Consider the following 23,173-nt stretch of genomic DNA (forward strand, 5'->3'; position numbering starts at 1 on the left):
ACCCCGGCTATGAAGTTTATGAGGCTGGCAACACATTCCAGCAGATTCTAGGAGTCACCTACAATTTCTCTCTTCTTCAGCCTTTCATCTTTTTTCTTATTTATTTATTTATTTATTTATTTATTTAGATTCACTCTATGTGTGCTTTGTGGTATGTACACCCACATATCAGAAGAGGACATAAGATGTCAGAAGAGGTCATGGTTGCTGGGAATTGAACTCAGGACCTCTGTAAGAGCAGCCAGTGATCTTAACCGCTGAGCTGAGCAAAATCTCACCCGCTTCAGTCTCCATCTTTAACACAACCAGAGCTGTTCACGTCTTGTCATCTCTGTCTCCATCACCCATAACTGAGTGCGGGAGCACAGCCTCCCAGCCATCCTTCCTGCTGTGCACTGTCCCACTGCCTCTTGACAATCTCCGCAGGGCAGCCATGGGTGAGCTACAGATGTGACAACAGGACTGATATGCTTTCTGGCTAAGCCTCCCTTGATGGCACGCTCTTTGAACTCATGGTAACGCCTCAAACTGGTCCTGCATCCGTCCTGGGTCCTGTGTAATGATCTGCAGATTGTCTGGTCCTCTGTGTCGATTTTAAGCCCCCAATTATGTAGACTACTCCTACCAACGGGTTAGGCTTATTTCTCTGCTGGATCCATTTTTCCTTTCTCCCAAGTCATCACACCACGAGGCAACCCAGGTCACCCAGGTTGTGTCCCCCAATTTTACAAGCAGAGTTTATAGAGCTCACGCTTTTTAAAAATATGGTTTGTTACTATTCAAGTTCATTCTGCTCATATCATTTTCAAATATGGTCGTCGGGCTTAGGAGTCACTTAACGCTTACAAAGCAGTCAGGAGTAACTGCTATGATCAAACACATCGGGGAGTAAGAAAGTCCGACATCATATATAATACTTCAACGTTTCTTTTAACAACACAGGAATAATAACTCTACCTGAATCTCTCCCAAGAGTCCTCCAGTCCGCTCCAGCACCAAGTGCAAAACCATAGTGGAATTGGGGTTAGGAACAGAAATTTTGCTTTGGTTGAGAAATCTTATGATGCCAAAGGGAGAGTCACTTTTGGCAATGGTGACTTTGCTCACTAGGTGGCGCCCAAGGATCGCTCCACCCGTAGCTCCAATGAGCAGAATTTCAAACTGCTTCTCAAATTCACTGCATGGCAAGAAGGAGCAATCTGTGAGTCTAAACATATTAAAATGCTTGTAAAATCCAAATAGCTAGTCATTTTCCAAATTGGCCATACATATTCAAGGCACAGCGAGCACACACCAGGAGGACGGTGCTCAGCAAACAGCAGGCTCAACAGGAAGCTCTCACAATCCATTTCCTCTTAACCTCAGAAGGGAGACAGGAAAATGCTGCCACATCCTGACCAGACCATGTGAGGAACAGAAAATCTTTCCTCTATCTGAGAAAAACTGAGGTATACAATCACAGCGCCATCTCCTTTCCGGGTACTCCCTGTCTCTCTCAGTGCTGCTTCCCGGCGGGAGCTCACATCCTCAGTGTAAGTTAGGCCACAGTACCATGCTTTCTGTGTGTCCACTGTTTCTGCAGCACTAACCTTTCGCTGTCACCGACGATGGAGACATTTATAAAGCTTAGGTTCTGCCCATGCTGAAAGGTGACTGAGCTACCATGCAGTTCATAGCCTCCTGGAACTGCAGAGAAGCCCCGGGAGCTGAAATCAGCTGACACGTGGCCATAAGTTCCGCGAAGCCTCAGGACAGGGAGCGTGACCACGCCGGCATCTTCCTCCACTGTGACAGGAATGTGGGATTAGGCGAGTTACTAAAAAAGCAACTGGACTAAGCTTAAAGACAATGGCCCAGTGGACGCCTCTGTTCTCATAGTTCACATAACACCTCTAAAAGAATTAATTCAAGTTTTGTGAGTCTTATGTCTTTATGAAAAATATAGCTTAACATATGTAGAAATTTAGAGGGATCAATATTTTAAAAGATGAATGCAACCTTTGCAATCATTAATAAGGCATTTCCTCCTCTTTATGATATGCACAAATAAAATGAAAGCCTGTGCATACATTGGAAATATTCTGAACTGCTTTACATATTTAGCTGAAATACACATAGTATATGTAAGGGAGCCTTACAATATTTCTATCACATAATATTTTCTCTCTCTCTCTCTCTCTCTCTCTCTCTCTCTCTCTCTCTCTCTCTGTGTGTGTGTGTGTGTGTGTGTGTGTGTGTGTGTGTGTACTTGTATGTACATGTGTGGAGCTCAGAGGACAACCGACTGGAGTCATGTCTCCTCCCCTACCAGCTGGTGTCCGGGATTGATTTCAGCTTGTCAGGCTTGGCAGCAAACACATTCACTCACTGGGCTATCTCAATAGCACTCACATGAGTATTTTTAAATCTACATATATAAACTATTTTATTTTCTGGTCCTAGGAAGTCTATCAGAAAATATCAACGTTTGATTTCAATTTAAAAATTCAAATTTAAATTTTAAATCAAAAAGTTATTGCTTCTCGGCTTTTTGGCTAAGATCAAATGTAAAAAAGGTATCCACTACCAAAACTTCCTCTCAAAAACAGTGAATTAATGAGAAATGAGTAAATAGAAAAAAAAATATTATTTCTCTATGTAAAAACTGCAGTAGCCCTTTACCAGTAGTGAGCTGAAATTCACAAAATAACTCATGGGATAAGCCATAACTTATCCAAAGAGTCCTTATAAAGTGTGCAGAAGGAGAGTCTGTTGAATTTTCAAGAGAGCTAAACAAAAAGCTGGGTAGAGGCAATAAAGCCAATTAATCGTTTGCATAAACAAGGTACTGTGTTTACTTTTAAATTGTATTTATATTCTACTTTGAATAAAAGCATATCCTAGAAAGGTGGCCATCTCTGTCTGCCTAGAGAGGAATGTAAGCACATATTGTGTGTTCTGATTTCATGGTAAAGGGAACTGTGAAGCGACAGCTACAGAACAGTTAAATGTTCATTTCAATGGTGTGTATTCACTGCAGAATAAATAGACACTAAGCTAGATCATATAAAAATTAAATTTACATAAATTTGGAAGATTTTCTTTAAAAAAAACTTTTAAATTTATTTAATTTTTTTTACTTATATATATGAATCTTTGAATATGCAAATTGTTCTGAAGCCAGAAGAGGGCATCAGATCCCCTGGAGCTGGAATTACAGGCAGTTCGAGCTCATCATCCAGTTTTGCATGAGCAGTGTGCTGTTTGGTTTCTGTTGACTTGACACAACCTGGACATATCTGGGAAGAGAGCAGCTTAATTGAGAAGTTGGCTCTGTAAGACTGGTCTGTAGGCAAATCTGTGGGGTATTGTCGTGATTAATGATTTGTGTATGAGTGTCCCAACCATTGTGAGCGTTGTCACCCCTGGGCAGGTGGTCCTAGATCACATAAGAAAGTAAATTGAGCAAACCAGGAGGAGCAAGCCAGAAAGCAACGTTCCTCCATGGCTTCTGGGTCAGTTCCTCCCTTCAGGTTTCTGCCTTGAATTCCTGCTCTGACTTCAGGATGGCAGGCTACAAGTTATAAGATGATATAAATCCTTTCCTCCTCAAGCTTCTTCTGGCCATGATGCTTTATTTCTGCAATAGACATCTAAGGTGGCACTACACAGCAAATACTCTCAACCACTGAGCCGTCTCTCCAGCCCCTTAACAATGCTTTAACACACATATTTCAATAATCTTTAAAGTTTAAACATCATTTTTTCTAAGCCAAGTAACAATTTGCAAAATACAGAGAGGTTCAATACTACCTAAAAGCAACTGAAAATATATTTTTAAATATAAACATACACATGTTGGGAAATTTTTGTCATCAAATCAAAAAAAAAAAAAAAATCCATATAAGAATTCTCCTTTGAAATTGTGACAGTTAGGAGACGCCAACTAAGCTCACCTGAGATGTCAGTGTACTTTGGATCAAATTCAATGATACCTTCTGCATTATCATTTTTCATTATCATGATTCGAACAACGGAGATGTTCCCAATTTCAGGAGGTTGATCTATCTGAAGTCCATTCTCTTGGATGGTAAAATCATACCCTCTTGCAAAGGAAACAAAGATTAAAGCACAACAAAATAAAGTAACAAAACACACATGCACACCATGAACATGCAGGTCTTTTTTACCTCCTATATCTTAGTTCGATTGCACTGACTCTGTTGTACAAGTGCACAGTGTGCCCACAGCCCCATGCATGCTCGGAGAATCTGTGCCTCGGCCCTGGGACTATCCTAAACATCCACAACACTAAGGCTGTCTTGTGTGAAGTGATGTTTAAAAAAAGATGCTGCTCCCAAGTATTGGTGCTTTTATGAAAAAAAAAAAAAACTAAAAAAAAAAAAAAAATTGCAAGCTTGGATGAATACAAATAATAAGAGCATAAGGAAATGTTAATGAACCATCATCAATAATCAGTCAGTTCACTTGTATAACTGCATATTTCTACAAAAGACCCTTTTAGATTGATGCTCCCATCAAACAAGCTTTGATGGCCACACCTTATTTCTGTTCCTAAAGTAAAAGAATTTTCAAAAGACACTAACCAATTCCAATCCTTCCTTCAACTCCCAAATTCTTTTGTGCTTGGTGTTCATGAGCTACCCTGTCCTGAAAGGGTGGAAACTGCTAAATAAGATTGCTCACAAGACAAACTTAGAGAGGGAGCCAAGGGGACACACAGTAAATGGGAGGAGCAACCTCCCTATCAGAATCCTGAGATTAGCTGGTTACACAAGACCTACCAAAGCAGCAGGTCGCTAACCAGGAGGCAAAACAGGAAACACACTGCACTCAGCTGCTTCCTCTATGAATCAAAGGAAGCCTGCTTATTATCTGCAAGCAAAAACTGTTAACCAGAGTTCATGTGGAAATTTGTCTTTGGAAGAACAGCCAAGAAGGAAAAATCTCCAAGTCTTGATTAATCAAAACCACAGGCTGCTGTCACCTGCAGGGGAACTACTTTCTCCAATCCACCTTCACTTAAGCAAGCCTGAGCTACCGGAAGAACTTAATTCCCACTGCCAGATACTGAATCATGCCTTGAAAAGGAACAATATGATGTGAACTCGAAATATATCTTTCCATTTCTCAGGTAAGAGAATACATACTTTACCTATATTTCTGAGTGAAATACTGAGCTAGGAAAAAAAAATTAAAGCATGAAATTTACATTTAACTAATGAACGTATATTTTAATATATAAGCAAACTTTCAGTCTTCTCAGAATTCATGCACTATTCTAGGGGAAGGTCCTTTCCTGGGCCCTGCATGGGGGCCTTTACAGGGGTGATGGTAAGACTGACCACCTCAGACAAGAGTAGCTGGCAGTGTCTCTTACTGTCAATCAACCCAGCTCCAGGGATGGAGTGAGCCTCTTTTGATTCTTCACTGACAGTATGCTGCACCCGTTTGGTTAACTACCATTCAAATTTTTCTTCCAGTTTGAAACGACTACTGGGCAAGGATCTATCTCATGTATCCACCGAGAAGACAGCACAGCCTTCAGGATACCAAGGAGAGCTGCCTCCCACTCCTATTCTTCCTGGGTGCAGAAATGGGGGAAGCAATTCTTGCCACCCTAACCTACAACTGCTCTCTCAAACAATCAGGCTAATTCCACAAGGAATGCTGAGACAGCTACTGCCGTCAAGGCTCTGGCTTTGCTGGGTGAATCCACTAACAGGACCATGTTCTCTCAGTAGGGAAGTTGGGAGAAGGATAAAGTTTAGAAAGTTATGAAATTCGTAATCTGCTTTAATTTCTGCATTCAGTCCTGGCCCGAGGTCTCCCCTCTTTCTTTCTCCTTGCTCCCCGTTCTTTCCTCCTCTTTACCTTCCCTGGAGGTCCACTCTTGTAATGGCAAGAACGAATTCCTCAGGGCCTTCAGGAAGATTGTCATCAAGGATTTCAATGTGCAGACTTTTCGTCCTCTCTCTGGCTTCAAAGAGAAGCTCCCCTGAAATGGGAACAAAGTCCCAACCTGCCTCGGCCGTCCTGCCACCTGTCTCATACCAGACTCGTACACGTCCAAAGGAGCCACCTGAGCGGACAACTGTGACATTAACCTAGGAGAAAATTGCTCACCTGTTTAATTTGCATCTTTAATCCACTGCACAAATCATCTCTAATTATTCTACTTACTGGGATTATGTGGGAATTCAATTTTATAAAATCGCAGTAATCACATTATAATAACAATGTGAGGAAAAATTAATCCATTGGGGGGAAAGCTTTGGAAAAGGAACAACAAAAAGCAACCAAACAATCCGCATTTTAAGGACACTCCCCATACTAACAACAACAGACAGCTTCCCCAGTCCACACCATACCCTCTCTGCTGCCTCTGAAACTTGAAGCTGCTCATGTGAAAACGAGAACCGTCCATAGGGAGTGTCACTGGCCACCATGGTGATGCGGGCGGTGATGCTGGCTTCATCCAGCGCCCCGCCCTCACTGATTCCAGTAAGCTGGAACTCATAGAAATACTTCTCCTCTGGGATGTCATCATTCAAAGCCTGGAGAAGGTTTAAAAAAGAAAAGCCATTCTGTCCTACCCATAGAAACAATCATAGATTCTGTAACCTCCCTCCAATTAGACAAACACACACACACATGTACACTCATACCCACACATGTGCACATACATACATATGCACACATATGCACACACACACATGTACACTCATACCCACACATGTGCACACACATACATATGCACACATATGCACACACAGACAAAAGGGGTAACAAAAGATACCCATATTAGTACCTGAATTACTGCAGTGGTCACAGACACACACACATCGACACACACACACACACACACACACACAAGAACACAAGGGCTAAAAGAAGGCAGCTACACCGATACCTGAATTACTACAGTGGTCACAGACACACACACATCGACACACACACACACACACACACACACAAGAACACAAGGGCTAAAAGAAGGCAGCTACACCGATACCTGAATTACTACAGTGGTCACAGACACAGACACACAGACACACACATACATACAGACACAAAGGCTAACAGAAGACAGCCACACTGGTACCTGGATTACTACAATAGACATACACACACACACACACACACACACACACACACAAGGGCTAACAGAAGATAGTCACACTAATACCTGAATTACTACTGTGGCAGCAGACTGTCCATCCAGCATTGTCAGTTGTCCTGATGTCTCAACAAACTCCCCTCTGGAAGGAGGTAATATCCTCCAGTCCACTGCGATCTCCCCCAAAACTCCTGGGCCACGAACAAGGCTACAATAGTACGTGGATATGTATTTATTATATTTTTAATTAATCTTTCCCAAACCTTTGCTATGCCTTTCAACCAATTTTCACTTACTTCAAGAATATTATGACTTTAAATTGACTTACTAAGCAACTGTAAATCAGGCGAGACTCTTAGGATTCTAAGGTAGCCATATCAGAATTCCTAAGCTAAAAGTGAACACTAAGCCTGAAGGTTTAAAGGAATAAAAATAAAGATTTACAGATTTTATTTAACATCTACATACGACATGAGTAGTGTAACAGATCCTGTAAAGAACAAACACGCTATGCTCCACATGTAAACAGACTCAGGGAAAAGGAGGAGGACTGGAGAATCCAGGAGAACTCTGCAGACTACAGACATCTCAAGTCAAACCCAGCTGTGTCACTGGTGGCTGCTGCTTCCTCCCTTATTAGAAAATGTAAAGGAAAACAAGTTGCCCCAGATCACATGGATTTGTTCATGTGGCAGGATCTGATTTGAGAACCCACAGAATCATGTTTATGGAGAACATGACTCCTTGTGTGTGCAGTGACAACATGGGGCTGTCTTTCTTACCCTCATGGACTTTGCAACCCATCCCTGAGCGAACAGGGCTACTTCTGACAGACTTCAAGACAGCTCAGCTCAGAGTACCACGTTTCGGTTCTGCCTGAAGTCTGATCTATTCTCCTCACAATGCTTACCGACATGTAAATTGATAATGCATACTATGCATGCCTGAGAATGACGCTGTAGCCAGTGGTTCTCAGCCTTCCTAATGCTGCAAACATTTAACACAGTTCCTCATGCTGCTGGAGACCCCCAACCATAAAATCATTTTGTTGCTACTTCATAACCATCATTTTGCTATTGTTATGAATCCTAATGCCAATATCTGGTGCTCGGGATATCTGATATGTATCCCCCAAGTCGGCCATGACCCACAGGTTGAGAACTGTTGCTCTACACTACTTAAATAAAACAAAGGAAAAAATCATAAAATCCTCACCTGATGGTGGCAGTGCCGTTGTATGTTTCTGAGGGTTCCCCAATAATGATGTGTCTAGATGATGAAGCAATTCCAACTTCTGATGCACTCTTGTCTCCTCGGATGATGACGGACGCACTACCTACATTTAAGATAACATAGCCCATTCTGAGGCAAACATGTACACACATGCACTAAACAATTAAATGCACATGACAATAATAGCTGTCAGGTGATGGTTTCCGCTTTTCATCCAGAGGAGATCGAAGCACACCGAGGCCCTGGCACCTCTCCAGACCTTCCTGCAATCACACTTGAAGAAGAGTGCAGAAAAAGCCTGGCTGAACCCCACTCTCATTGCCTGGTAGGCAAGGAGTCATCTACCACGTGCATGGAGCGATTCACCATACGTCTGTTGGCTGTGTGGGTTTGTCAACGGTCTCAGGAGCAAAGGCAAGCATTCTTGAGAGCACCTTTTGTTTTCCCTTCCTCCCTTTTTTCCCCTCATTCCTTCCTTCCTTTTCTTCCTTCCTTTTCTTCCTTCCTTTTATTTCTTTCTTTCTTTTTGTTATTTTATAACTTTATTTTTGACCAATGATCATCTATTTGCATTATCTATGTCAATATTTGTGATTATCACTTAAATTTATTGGCAACTGTGGAATATTCTATTCAATACATGAAATGACTTGATGCTTGGTTTGCTTCCAGTGTGGATCAATCTGATGAACAGTATTAGAAACCTCTGTCAACTCTTCTGGGGAAATATGTGCAACATTTTTCTTCCGTTAATTTATTTATTGATTCATTTTACATCCAAACTGCAGTCGCCATTACCCTCCAGTCTTCCTCACATAGTTCGGCACCTTCACCCTTTTTTTCCTCCTCTGAGAAGAGGAAGACACTCCCCTGGGTACCAACCCACTTCAGTCCCAGAGCCTTCTTTTGTATGGAGTTTCAATGTTATAAAAAGATGGTGTCACAATAAGCAAATTTATATGTTTAATATTTCTCATCCTTTTGTTGTTATTATTATTCATAGCACAATGAAATCATTTAATATCTGTCTTTCGTATGAATATATAAGAATGGGAATATTTGTATGAAATATTAAAATAGCCAAGTAATTAATTTTAGATAAACGCATGTAGACTTAGACTATAGTAATCACACTTTGTGGGTTAAAATTTTAAATTATGCAACATGTGACTGCTAAAACATATAGAAATTATAAGCAATCAAACATCACTAACAGCATTTCAAGGTAATAATTCTAAATTCATATAGGAACATAAAATTAGACTAGATTAAGCATGGAGCATGAAGACCAATTTTGTAACACAGAGAATATCTGTTTAATTAAGAATTCTTGGACCTGGAGAGATGGTCTAGAAGTTAAGAGTGCTTATAGCTCTTACAAATGGCCAGGTTTCCTTCCCAATATTCACAGCCACAGGCTCGTAAATGCTGTAAACTACAGCTCCAAGGGATCCAATGCACTCTTTTGGCCTCCATGGGCAACTTTGCACATGTCTGTGCACACACAGAAAATTGGACATAGCATTACCTGAGGACCCAGCTATAGCACTCCCGGGCATATACCCAGAAGACGCTGCAACATATAACAAGGACACATTCTCCACTATGTTCATAGCAGCCTTATTTATAATAGCCAGAAGCTAGAAGGAACCCAGATGTCCTTCAACAGAGGAATGGATACAGAAAATATGGTACATTTACACAATGAAGTACTACTCAGCTATTAAAAACAATGAGTTCATGAAATTCTTAGGCAGATGGATGGAACTGGAAAATATCATCCTAAGTGAGGTAACCCAAACACAAAAGAACACAAATGGTATGCACTCACTGATAAGTCGATTTTAGCCCAAAAGCTTATAATACCTAAGATACAACACATAGACCACATGAAGCTCAAAAGGAAGGAAAACCAAAGTATGGGTGCTTTGGTCCTTCTTAGAAGGAGTATCAATATACTCAACCAGAGCTCCCAGGGTCTAAACCTTCAGCCTGGGAACACAAAGGGAGGGACTCATGGCTCCACCTGTATAGGTAGTTGAGGATGGCTTTGTCAGGCATCAGTGGAAGAGGAGGGCCTTGGTTCCTGAAAGTTTGGATGCCCTAGTGTTAGGTAATTCGAGAGCAAGAAGGCAGGAATGGGTGGATGGGTGGGGGCACACCCTCATAGAAGTAGGAGGAGGGGGATGGGATAAGGTGTTTTAGGGGGAATAGGAGAGGGGATAACATTGAAAGGTAAATAAATAAAATATCCAATAAAAAACATAATGGAGCTGGCAATTTTATTTGAGCAGTCGAGACTTTTTGTCAACATTTATTGCTGGGATTCTGTATAATCCTCAAGGACAAGGTATTGTGGAAGAGGCCCACGGAACTTTAAAAAGATTGGTGAGACATGCTGTTGCTGAGATAAAGAATGATGCTGACCTGTGAGCTTGCTGAGTGCCCTGACAAGGGTGACTGGGGAGCTGTATTGGACATATGTTCCTGACCCACCTTTACTTGACTAAATCCCAGATGGGACAAGTTTTTAGACCTTGTGGGATGGAGAATCAAAAAGAGAATTTATAATGTCTCTTGTATTTTTCTTAAAGGTGACCAGATATTAGGACTCAATCATGTACTGGTCTAGAAATCAATCCAATATTGGAAATAACAGACTACATTTGGAAGGCTGGATCTGGACATTTCAGAGACATATATGGAAGTTAGCTGTAGTTCACTATGATGTTATGATAGCAAGAGATAAAGTTGGGACAGAATCTGGATTTCAAACAAGGGTTAGTGCATGTTTTAAGGCTCTTTTAATTGTCAAGCTAAAATTGGTTTTGTCTCTTCTACAGTATTTATTGTAAGTTGCATTGACTGTATAATTTCCAGTTATGTTAGTGTGTTGAAACCTGGCATGTGAAACCTGTGTCTGTTATGGGGATCTATCAACCAGCTTTTGTCTTACTGCCCTGAGCATTAGAAAACCTTGATTCTCTGAAAAAAGCTTGAAAGTGCTGGAAGAAGTGAGTTACGCTTTAAGCAGAAGCAAGAGGGTAGCGGGCTTGATTATTGCTGGTATAACAGCTTTAATTTCATTAATTGCTGGCACCACTGCTTCTCCAATAGCATTGACACAAGGAGTTAAGAAAACTATTTTTGTTAACCATCTAGCAAAAAATGTTACTAATGTATTGAGTATACAAAAGGATTTATATAGGTATCCGGAACAACGGATGATGCTCTATAACCATTTCAAATTATCTGAATGAGGTTCAGGGTTCAAGAGTTAGGAGCCATCCCAAGTGTCATGACAAGTATCATTGGAGTAGTGTTACTTCTAAAATTTACAATGATTGTCATTATAATTAGAAAGAAGTTTAAAGACACCTGTAAGGGTATTTGGAATAATCCTAACACCTTTCTGGGTGTGTTAACTTTGCATAGTGAGATTATGAATTTAAAGAATGATGCTCTGTTGAGCTTTGATGCTGCAGATAATGCCAATAAAATTATCTATGGCCTGAGGTAAGTATTTCCATTTTAGTCAAACCTCAGGAATGGCATATATAGGTTGATAGGGCTAGGCTTTCCTGTCCTGAGAATACTTTTATTCCTGCTCATCATGTTAAAGCTTGTCTCTAACTATATCAGCAGGCTGGTAGCCAAAGTACATGACTTGAAACTGATAATAGACCCCCAGACAGAGTTATTAATTTAAAAGGCTGGCAAGCCAAGGTTGGGTAAGATTCTGCAAGAGCCTAACCTAAGACAACCAACCTAACCAACCATAAGCATTGCTTATGATAATGCATATTCCACAATGGGTAAGAAAGGCTTTCTTCTCAGAACAACCTAAGATGGGCTCAGTCTGGTTTACGCAATAAAAAGGGGGGATATGTGGAGAGCTTTGGGGGCTGCCTGGCTGGTATCTGACATTAGCCAAGGACAAAGAAATGAACTGCAGGCAGGAATCTGACATTGGTCTGGAACAAAGAAGTAGTTTCAGGCAGAAATCTAAATCTTATGCTAGAACAAAGATGTAGGCATCAGGCATGAAAATGACTTTGGGCTAGGACAGGGAAGTAGGCTCATATATTTTGATCATCCTGATAAGCCCTTAGAAATAGTGATCACAGGAGTGATTATGGGACTCTGTTTATTGTCATGCATGTTCTTTGATTATCTGGGTTTATTGTCTTCCTTGTTCCTAGACTATTTGCATCTATTGTATTGCTAGTTCCTCAACCTAGAGCTGACCTTAATACTTGAATAAAGTGTAAAGGCAAAAAAAGAGGAGGAGGGATGGGATAGGGGATTAATGGGTGGGGGGAATGGGGAACAGGATGGCATCTGAAATCTAAATGAAGTAAAATATCGAATAAAAATTTCAATTATTATTTTAATTAAAAATGAATTGTTTTTATTTTAATGTATTGAAGTTTTTCTGCTACATCATATTGTGATATTTAATAGCTTACTACTGTTTCATCAGTTAGCTCTCATGTTTGATTTTATAAGCATGGATACAGTGAAGAGCTTCCCTTTGAAACAAAACCCCCAGCAGTATATGATCTATGACCTGTGACCTTATAAATCACAAGTAGTATATCATAAAGATATAATTTTAATAAATTTATTTATTTTTTATAATACAATAGTTATAATTTGTTGTATTGTATTATAATTTGAATTTTAAAAACTTTGCCTAGAATGTGCATTTTTAAAAGTTATAAAACCTAACATTGCCTGGTTTTGGAACTACTTATTTCTGAATATACTGAATTTCAAAACATCTGTGAATTTTCCTTACCTTTCTCTGGAGATATCTGTACGTCATCAGCAGCTATCAGCTCAATGGTGAAGTGCCTGTCCTTCCCCCGCGTGCTGTCCTGAAGTGTGTGCAGAATGACCGACTTCTGGGATTCAGTCTACATTAAACAAGCGAAAAACATTTCCAAGATGGACAAAAGTCAACCTCTAAATGTTTTCATCAGAAAAATAATTCCTTTTTGCATATGTTTCTTAAGAAGACATTTTGTCACCTGCAATTATGATTACATCCAGAAAGAATTGTAATAAAATAGCTCTGAATTTCATTTTACTTTCTTGAGGGAAAAGTGAGGGGGAAAAAAAAACCCACAACTTTTAAATTTATCGAAAAACTTTCAGCATTGAAAATCGAAACTTAGACAGTTAATTGTTCACATCCCAAAGAGTCGAGGGGTGGAGCTGATGTGCTGTGGACACAGTAGGCTGCATGCAAAGGAGAGAGCGTTTCACAGCTGCAGTCCTTGGGACATGTACAGCACACTGCCACTGGGAAGGCTCCCAGGAAGCTGCATCAGTGCCAGCTTGGTGGCACCTTCCTAGTTGGTGATTCTGTCTGAGAGCAGCAGTAGGCTGACCTACGAGCAAATGAGTCTAACCAGAAGCCTGCTGATCTGTTACAAGTTTTAATCCTCATTTAGTCTTAAGTTTACTGTCTTGTTTTACTGTTTTCATGTACATCTTGCTTGTTTCTTACTGAATGTATTCCTGAATACTTTACACTTTTCCAGTATTAATTTTCATCTTTAATACTGTCACAAAAGGTTACTTCATGTGTCAATAAATGTTTTTATGAATTATAACGGTATTCTTGTATTTATCCTTATTTGTGTGTGAAGACATTTCTCTGAGTTTGCCCTGTTGATTTGCCATCCCTAGGCAGTAAGTTGGCCTGATCTCTAAACTTATTTTCAACCTTAAGTCAACTTCTGGGGTGTTTTGGTTGTTTCTAGATATGTGAATATTATAGCAAACCTGGAGTTGTTCTAACGTGTTTTGTGTTAATAACAACCATAACCCATACCTGAGTTCAGTTATCTGACACACAGAGCATCTGCTGTTTGAGTCACATTAAGTCAGTTTCTACAGTACACTGGGGAATGCTTTTGGTAGTGAAATCACAAATACACAAATGAGGAATGCTGATTTTAAGCAGACTGTATTAAAAGGACATTTGTTTATGTTATGAGGCAAAACAAGTTAGCTTTCTTGTCTTTTCTCAGCAGGGAGTGTATAAAATATAAAAGCTGAACTTCCCATCAGTCCCCCTGTGCCAGCAAGCGGTACACTCAGTGAGCAGGTACACTCAAAAATGCAGAAGAATTCAGACTCTTCAATGAATCGTAAGAATCTACTATATTCTGTATGTGCGCATGGCCTCCAACTTACTACATGCAAGGCAACCTGTCATGTCATAGAACCTCCAGTTCTTAATAGGACTAATCAGTGAGAGGAGGGGAAGGAGGTCATTCCAAGTCAATAGCTGTGTAGTGCAGGTTATAAACAGTAACAATGAAAGCCTGGCACGAAGAGGTAATGGGGACAATCTTCATGGAAAGATGAGCTTAGAAAAATTCTCCTAGAGATTCAAAATTTACTTAAGTAAAAAGTTTCTACACAACTCTTCCCCTAACTTCTTAAAAACAAAAAATCCTTTTTAATGTAACCAAGAGTTTCCAAAGATATTTGATCATGAAAAAGTTTTCTTTAAAATTTTAATTATTTATATTCGACACAAAAACCGTATGGAACAGAAACTTGGGAATGACCTCTGTAGGCTACTTCAAAGAGACAGAAATATAAACTATTTGTTTGCTTTGGAGATTCAGTATTATTAAGCTTTAAGCCCACAATGTAGGAAAGATGGCTCTCACCGCACTGAGGTGGCAAACTGCTATTTTCACGGACTCTACAAATATCACCTATTTTTATTAACTATTTGTTAAGTCTCAGGAAATTAGCCTGCGCACAAATACTATTTCTTCAGTCCTCACACCTTGCTCTGGTTAAACACTGTTGTTCTTGTTTCGTATTTTGGAAACTAAATGTCATCAACATTAAAAAATTTACCTAGATCCACCAGCTATGAAGTGGTAGGAAGAGTTCAAGTAGTCTCACTACACGTTAAATCTGACCAAGGTTGCTTCCAATATTACAAAAGAAGCACAATTGAAAGGAAATGTAGTAGATAAAATTAATGAAAATACAGGTGACTTAAGCAATCTGTCTTAGTGTAGAATACTACACTACACCATGACAGTATTTAAGAGACGAAAGCACTGAGCAAATGATATGAGTTGAAGAACAGATGAGAAATCTCAGAACTACTAAAACAGAGAGATCGGGGGCGTGGAGGTGTCAACAGGGAAAGTTGAGCAAAAGGATGCATTCATCCATGTTTCTGATGTTTAAGTCTGATGTTTGCTTAACATGGAAAGTAAATGTTTAATTTAAACCATAGTATAGAGCAGCAACTTATGGAACAGATTGCAGAGCACAAACCGCATGTGTGGAGAAGAAGGTGCATTATGTTTTGGAAGGATTAAAAGAAGATATCAATAGGGGTTATCACAGGAGGAGTGGGGAGACAGCACTTATTTTTCATCCCTCTGTACTGTTGAGTTTTATACCAAGAGCACGTGGTTGTTCTGTTTGTTTTACTAGAATAAAACCTAAACATTGGAGAGATTTCTGAGCTAAACAGACACTGGGATGATTGAGGGAGATGTACCTTCTTCAAACATATATGTATATGGACACTACAGGGGCACAGGCACGAGAAAGAGACTGGAGCGCTGGGGATGAGGGTGAGGCGTGCACCCCGGGAGTTAGGCCTTCCCAGGGGCATCAGGTAAGGCCTCAAGCAAGAAGTCATTTTTCCTAGAAGCTCTCACATAATTTTAAAAATATACATGGGTTGGAGAGATGGCTCAGCAGTTAAGAGCACTGGCTGCTCATCCAGAGATCCTGAGTTCAATTCCCAGCAATCACATGGTGGCTCATAATGAGATCTGATGCCCTCTTCTGGCATGCAGATTTACATTCAGATACAGTACTCACATACATTAAATGATTTTTTTTAAAAAAATATGTTCCTTGAAAAATGGGGCTCATTACAAGAGAACAGTTCTACTTACTACCCATACTATATATGAATGACAATCCCTTTTTAAATTTTTTATTGGATATTTTATTTATTTACATTTCAGATGTTATCCTTTTTCCACATTCTCCTTACCCCCAAAAAATGCCTATCCCATCCCTCCTCCTTTTTGCCTTTATACCATTTTAATTACATGCAGTTCTATGTTGAGGAACTAGCAATACAATAGATGCAAATAGTCAAGGAACAAGCAAGAAAATAAACACAGATAGTCAAAGAACAAGCAAGGCAATAAACAAAGTTCCATGATTACTCCCATGTTCACTATTTCTAAGTGCTTATCAGGATGACCAAAGTATCTGAGCCTACTTCCGCGTCCTAGCCTAAAGTCATTTTCATTCCTAAAGCCTACTTCTTTGTTCTAGCCTAAGATTTAGATTCCTGCCTGAAATTACTTCTTTGTTCTAGCCTAAGGTCAGATTCTTGCCTGAAGCCCATTTCCTTGTCCTTGGCTAATGTCATATTCCTGCCAAGCAGCCCCAAAGGCTCTCCACATCTCCCTCTTTTTTATTTCATAAACAAGACAGAGTCTGTAGATGCAACTGCAGAGACAATTCTCACTCTCATGACTCTGCATATAGTGAGATAGAGGCGAAGAATTGATGTGAAAGAGCAAGAGTTCACAAGAATAGCATAGTCCACAGGCAAATGTGGGTTCAGTGCAGCAGAAGAGAAACTGGGTTGCCTTCTCAAACTGAACAGGAAAATGTCCCTGCCATACTGAAAATCCAATCTACATCCTCAGCATCCTTCCTTTCTTCTCTCCTTTCTTTTCCCCCAAGGACTGTTTTCCTTCTCATAGCATACCCTAAAAACCGTTCCTAAGAAGTTTCTCAGCTAACGGAGCAGCATGAGAGGGAAGGATGCTAGTGAGGACTCTTGGGAGCGAGACTGATGCAAGGCATGCAAGGACTACAGGAATGGGCAGAAGGCAAAGAAGACATGGTAAGCAGAAACAGCACCCACAGAAGATCAGGGGAAGCAGGAGGAGAGCTGTGCAGAGCAAGCTCCCCTTCAGCATGTCCCCAGCCCACATCTGTAGGAAGCCGCTGTTAATGGTGGTATAATCTGCCATCCCAAGATGGCGCTGGCCTCGTGTCTTCTCCAGAAGTAAACAATTAACTGCGCAATTGCAAAAGGCAAAAGGCGCGCCAAAGTCACTGGCCAATCCTGAGGCATAATATTGGGTGGTGAGCGAACAGCCAATCAGAAGTGAATACGTCACTCTAGGCTGTATTTAAACTAGGCCCTTTCCGCTCCCTTCTGCGTCCTTCCGCGTTTTCCACATGTGTGTTACAGAGTAAAGCCTCGTTTGCAGTAACTACCCAAATTCTGCCTCTCGTGTTTCTCTTCCACGGGTGAGGGGAGACACGGGAGGCACGCGTTATATCTGGCGCCGAGAACCCGGGAATTTCAGGGCGTTGCGGAAGGCCCCCCGAGACTCGAGTAGGGTTAAAAGACTGCAGGTTTGCGAGGTACACCTTTGGAAGATATGCCTGGGGTGGCTTTTGTGGCAAGCGGATTTAAACTCACCGCTGCCGCTCCACTAGCTAGCCTCTTGCTTGCATTGCATTTGTTTTTAACTTATGTGTGTTGTGAGAAAAGGGGCTACTCTAGCATACCAGAACCAGGGTGTGTTAGCCGGCAACAGGCAAAAAGGCCTGGTCATAGAATAGGGTGTTCAAAGGGAACAAGGACTGCTGCAGAGTCCATTAAGCTTGAGAAACCTCCATTGGCGGGTGGAGAGAGGTCGGAGGAAAAAAGATCCTCCTTTATGACAGAATCTTTGGGGAAGCGTCTGTACTCTGCTACCTGTGGCGGCTTGCAACAAGGCAGAGGCAGAACAAGGGAGCGTGGCGCGAAAGGCAGACAGAGGAGAGAGATAGTCTGCCCTGGAAAGCGCGGCGGGCACACGGGGAGTGCCCCGCGAGCTCAGAGCAAGCAATGCCAGTGATAGAACAGATGATTTTTGAAAATGCCACAGCTGAATGCCATGCAGCCATTGTTCCTCATAAGAACAGGAGGCTACAAGGTTGGCTAAGGGCCTGCTGTGGCCCAGGGAGGGGGGCTGTTTGTGCTTATTCCACAGGTGAAAACAATATAATTTGGGTCCCTGGCTCATGGCGGCGGCGGTGGCAGCAGTGGCAGCGCTGGCGGCTCTCGGAGGCTGGAGCCTGATCCTGTAGCCCGGGTGTGGGCCCGCATCAGTTCGTCCCTCCTTCAGCCCCCTCTCGTCTTCTGGAGTGTGGTTGGTGCAGCCGCGATGGCGGAGCGGGGCCTGGAGCCGTCGCTGCTGCGGAGCTGGAGCTGGAGCTGTCTGAGGATCAATGAAGCTAGGTTGCAAGATTACAGCTCTGAGTCTCCTGACACTGAAGTTCCATTTGGCGATAAGTATACCGCTGTGGGCCATAGTCAGATCTTGAACTGTTCTCTTGCCAGTATATTCAAATGCTGAAGTACTGCCTAGTTTAAAGCTATTGAATGTTACTTGGTTGCCCTGGCCTCAGGCACATGTGCCGAAAGCCTGGGTCATAAATGCTACAAGTTTTCCATTAGATTTTACACTTTGTTTTGTGGCAGCAAACTTTATAACATAAAGGTAATCCACTTGGTGTTAATTTGAGAAAAAATAGATTGCTTACATCGTTAAAGATTGGTTTTTTGATTTGCCTATGTTTATAGAAAAAAGATACAACACGTGTCTTTTAAGGTTTACAGTTTAAATGTAAGGTTTTAAGCTAAAACCAAAACCACACAATTCAGCATAGCCAAGCCTCAGAGCAGGCAGAGGGAGGTTAAGTGCATTTACATTTGAATTAAGAAATGCAGACTGAACTACAGAAGCCCAGGTGCTAAGCTCCTTTTGTTCTGAGTCTTCAGACCAGATCCTAGAAATGTGCTTACCAAGATTTCTGTGTTTCTTGTGAGAAGAGAGATAAATCTAAGACTCAAAGATTTTACAACAGTCTGTGGGCTAAAGGTTATGATTGTGCTGCAGAAATTAAAATTATGCCTGCTTCCCTCCATGAATATAGCTGTGTCTGCTGATAGAGTATGGTTCAGGTTGTTTTAATTCCTTTGTATTTGGAGTTGTTAAAAATGAGATGCTTTGGATTCCTTTAATGTGTATAACAATTATTAGAGAATAAGATTGGCTTTTATCCAATATTCTCATGGGACTAAAAAGATTGGTTATTAAATTAATCCAAAATAAAGTTCAAATTTAAGATTTATACAACCTAACTTGTCTATTCCAGCTGCCATTTTAATAAATGCTTATAGAATTTTATAGATATAAAAAATGTTTTTTATACCATCTCTTTACATTTCTGGTAAAGGTGTAAGATTTACAGTTAGTAAATTTATTCATAATTTTTAAGAGCCCATGAAGCGATATTTGTTAAAAATAATTGCTTCAGAAAATGGTTAATTGTTTTACATTTTATATATATAAATATTGTTGTTGCTTTAATACAAAAAAGTAAGAGGTTAAATCTTTTGGTGTGTATTATTCATTGTGTGATACTTTATTAGTGGATTTCTCTAAAGAAAATTTTTCTACAAGCCATTGCTCCAATATAACGAGCTTTAAAAATTTTTTTAGAGTACTTGCTACTCCAAAAAAAGATTCAAAGACAGTGTCTTTCAATATTTGAGACAGGTTGGGGCTAGAAAAATGGCTCAGCCGTTAAAGGCTAGACTTTTAAAATATAAAAGCTGAACTCCCAGCAACCACATGGTAGCTCACAACCATTTGTGGTGGGGATCTAACGCCATCTTCTGGCTTGTGAGTGTACATACAAAGGAAAATGGTTTACTTTTAATCTTGATTTGCTCTTAGTGATTTTTAAAAGTTGTTAAGAGATATTATTTGGCTAAAACCTCATTTTAAGCTTACCATAGGAGGATTTAAACCTCTGTCTAATGTTTTCAAAGGGATGTAAGTCCTAAATTAAATCATATATATATTTTCTTGAATTTACCCTGCTTCAACACAATTAAATTATGTGTTGTAGCCACTGTTTAAAATGTTAAAAAAGGGTATATCTGCCTTTGTCTTGTTAAATGATATATTTCATGAAGTGCAGTATGTTTCGGCTACAAGATTTAATATCTCTAGCCATTTGAATAACATTAAAATTAATAAGGTGTTTAAGAATACATCTGCACAACCGGTGTTGGTGTGTGTGGACCCTCCATTTTTCGTTATGTTATCCAACTTTCAAAATAATTCTGATATCTTAGATTGTAAGAATGTTACATGCTTTTTAGCACAATGCTGGAATGGATCACTAGACCTGGCCTTGTTGTGCACGTGCCTACCTTTGTGCCCATCACAGTACATCATTATGGAGACTTAAAAGAGACTTTGGTCAATCAGAGAGTTGATTGGCTCCAAGCCCATGTGGAGCAGCTCACGGATGTGGTTCAAATAAGCTGAGTGTCAACAACCCCACATCCAGGTATTACACCTCTGAGATTTGTGAATGATACATTTACTCAAAGCCATAATCTTTCTGCTTATTTAAAAGGAAAGTGGAATGGGAAGTTGAACCAGGTGCAACACCAATTGCAGATCCGGATTTCGAGCCTTGTTGGAACACGAGTGGAACCTGTTTCCCGTGGAGATTTTACTTCTTGAATTTCTTCTGCCTTTTCTTTCTTTCTTTCTAAAAGGGAAGGTAGGCCTGTTTTGATACAGCCCTATGATGTGGATTCGTGTTCATGGAGGGTTGGTCTGTAAGCTCAGAGCCCAGCAAAAACGTGACAAGGCTGCTTTAAGCCCAAGCACTCGCAGCCTTGGAGCAAGCATCTCTCCCTGAAATTTGACTATCTAGGCTAAGAAAGTAGCCTATGACTGAGACCCTCAGTCGATGCACCCCAAGGGTTCAGCCCATAGCACTGGGTCGATGAGAGGTCTAAGTCCAGCCAGCCCTTGCCTAAATAGTTGTGGTACCTGAATAGTAGGTTGACAGCCCTTGCACTCCTGGGAGCTATACTCCATTGCACAGGGACGGGTGTCAATTCCTCTTTACATCCCCTTAGCCCTTGCACCCAGAGGACTTGTTTCCATCGCACCTGGAAGGGTAAGGGAAAATCTTCGGGCTATAAGCTCTTGATTGCTTATTCCCCCAAGATGGAGTTTGCTTGATCGGGTTTGAGTTCGAATCTTGATTGGTACTGCGTTTGATAGGCAAAAGGCTGTTTCATATTAATAATTTAAACAGGGAGAGATGTAGGAAGCCGCTGTTAACGGTGGTATAATCTGCCATCCCAAGATGGCGCTGGCCTCGTGTCTTCTCCAGAAGTAAACAATTAACTGCACAGTTGCAAAAGGCAAAAGGCGCGCCAAAGTCACTGGCCAATCCCGAGGCATAATATTGGGTGGTGAGCGAACAGCCAATCAGAAGTGAATACGTCACTCTAGGCTGTATTTAAGCTAGGCCCCTTCCGCGTGTCAGTCCTTCCGCGTCTTTTCCGCTTTACCATTTCAAGAAGTAAAGTCCACGTTTGCAGTAATACCCGATTATTGCCTCTTGTGTCCTTATTCGCGGGCGAAAAGGGACTTGGGAGGTGCACGGAACACACATCTCTGTAGTAGCTACTTGAGACATTATCTCAGTCATGCTATCCAAGTGTCAATGTCTTTAAAAATCTAAGTCTGTAAGTCTGATGCTCTCTTTGAGGGTGTGGGATTATGGTTCGCTATTATGTTGGCTGGGTGGTTTTAGAGTTGTTATTGTCTTGAAGACACTATCAATGTTTTGAATCACTGTAGAAGTTCTACATAGTTAGGGTGGTAAAAGACCAAATTCAAAAGAAAATAGAACATTAGACTCAGTGATAACATATAAGTAATGGCTGCAGAATGGCTGGCTTTGGGGATCACACTCTGATGTGTGGTTTGTCTGGCAACAGGACCTCCAATCAGGAGAGGAATGTGACAGAAAGGTACTTTGAACAGTTACAGAGGCAGGGTCTGAAGTATGCAATCTGATCCCCTCTTCCTTCTCCCTCCCGCTTTCCCCCTTGTCTCCTCTCATTTCCTCTCAATGCACAACGATTAAAAATAAAACAGAAACATTGAATACTAGCATGTGAACTCATAAACAATACTTCAAGATCTATACAAAACAAGAGAAATGTTACAGAAGTTGAGAGGCTGACTGTACCTCGTCAAAATATAGTGTCCCATTCAAAGGACTGAGGTCATCTTTGGCCTTCTCTTCTATAGCCCAGTGAAGTCGGACAGCTCCTTTTCCTCCTGGGGATCTGACAACTGTCAGTGTCACATATGAATCAGGGTCATCAGACAAAAGAGATCCATCAACCATTACCTGCAAGAAATAAAATCCAGTAAGGCAAACACATTAAAAATATGGGAGAAATAATCTTATTAGGTTGTGACCATTTTAGTTTTGATACGAGATTCTATTCACAACCAGTTATCACAGGACAAGTCAAAGGGTCTCTTAAACATATTTCTTTTCTTTCCTACACATTAGGCCACTTGGTGTCAAGTGCAGAGATTTGGAGCTAACTGGTGTTCATTATGCCTTTATTGTGCTATTTCTTACATATAGTTTATTTTATTTAAGCTGCATAAAACCCTTAGGAATCTAAAAACTAGATTCAGATATTTGATAAAATGAATCTAAAATCTAATTCAAGTATTTTGACTCCACACCAAGTGCTGTTCACACCACAACTTAGGCACAAGAAATTTTATAACAAAGAAGGACGAGATCAACTATAAACATTCTGTGTGTATATTTTATGCTTAGCTTGGAATACACATGTAGATATCCACAGGTCTACATTCTTCACATTGCCCTGTG

The 23,173-nt window shown here is 40.7% G+C and overlaps 1 protein-coding gene across 1 annotated transcript in view; it reads right to left on the bottom strand.

Annotated features, from left to right (window-relative positions):
- Adgrv1 (adhesion G protein-coupled receptor V1) overlaps window positions 1–23,173 on the bottom strand; it is a 514,991-nt gene that overhangs the window by 336,395 nt on the left and 155,423 nt on the right. The window contains exons 59-67 of the mRNA XM_076927075.1: window positions 22,508–22,672; window positions 13,155–13,272; window positions 8,336–8,456; window positions 7,190–7,328; window positions 6,372–6,557; window positions 5,875–6,107; window positions 3,936–4,084; window positions 1,590–1,785; window positions 958–1,177 (exon numbers count right to left, since the gene is read on the bottom strand). Of these exons, the coding sequence (XP_076783190.1) occupies window positions 958–1,177; window positions 1,590–1,785; window positions 3,936–4,084; window positions 5,875–6,107; window positions 6,372–6,557; window positions 7,190–7,328; window positions 8,336–8,456; window positions 13,155–13,272; window positions 22,508–22,672 (1,527 nt within the window). The remainder of the gene's footprint in view (window positions 1–957; window positions 1,178–1,589; window positions 1,786–3,935; window positions 4,085–5,874; window positions 6,108–6,371; window positions 6,558–7,189; window positions 7,329–8,335; window positions 8,457–13,154; window positions 13,273–22,507; window positions 22,673–23,173) is intronic.

The sequence above is a fragment of the Arvicanthis niloticus genome, chromosome 29 (genome assembly GCF_011762505.2).
Source record: "Arvicanthis niloticus isolate mArvNil1 chromosome 29, mArvNil1.pat.X, whole genome shotgun sequence".
NCBI lineage: Eukaryota > Metazoa > Chordata > Mammalia > Rodentia > Muridae > Arvicanthis > Arvicanthis niloticus.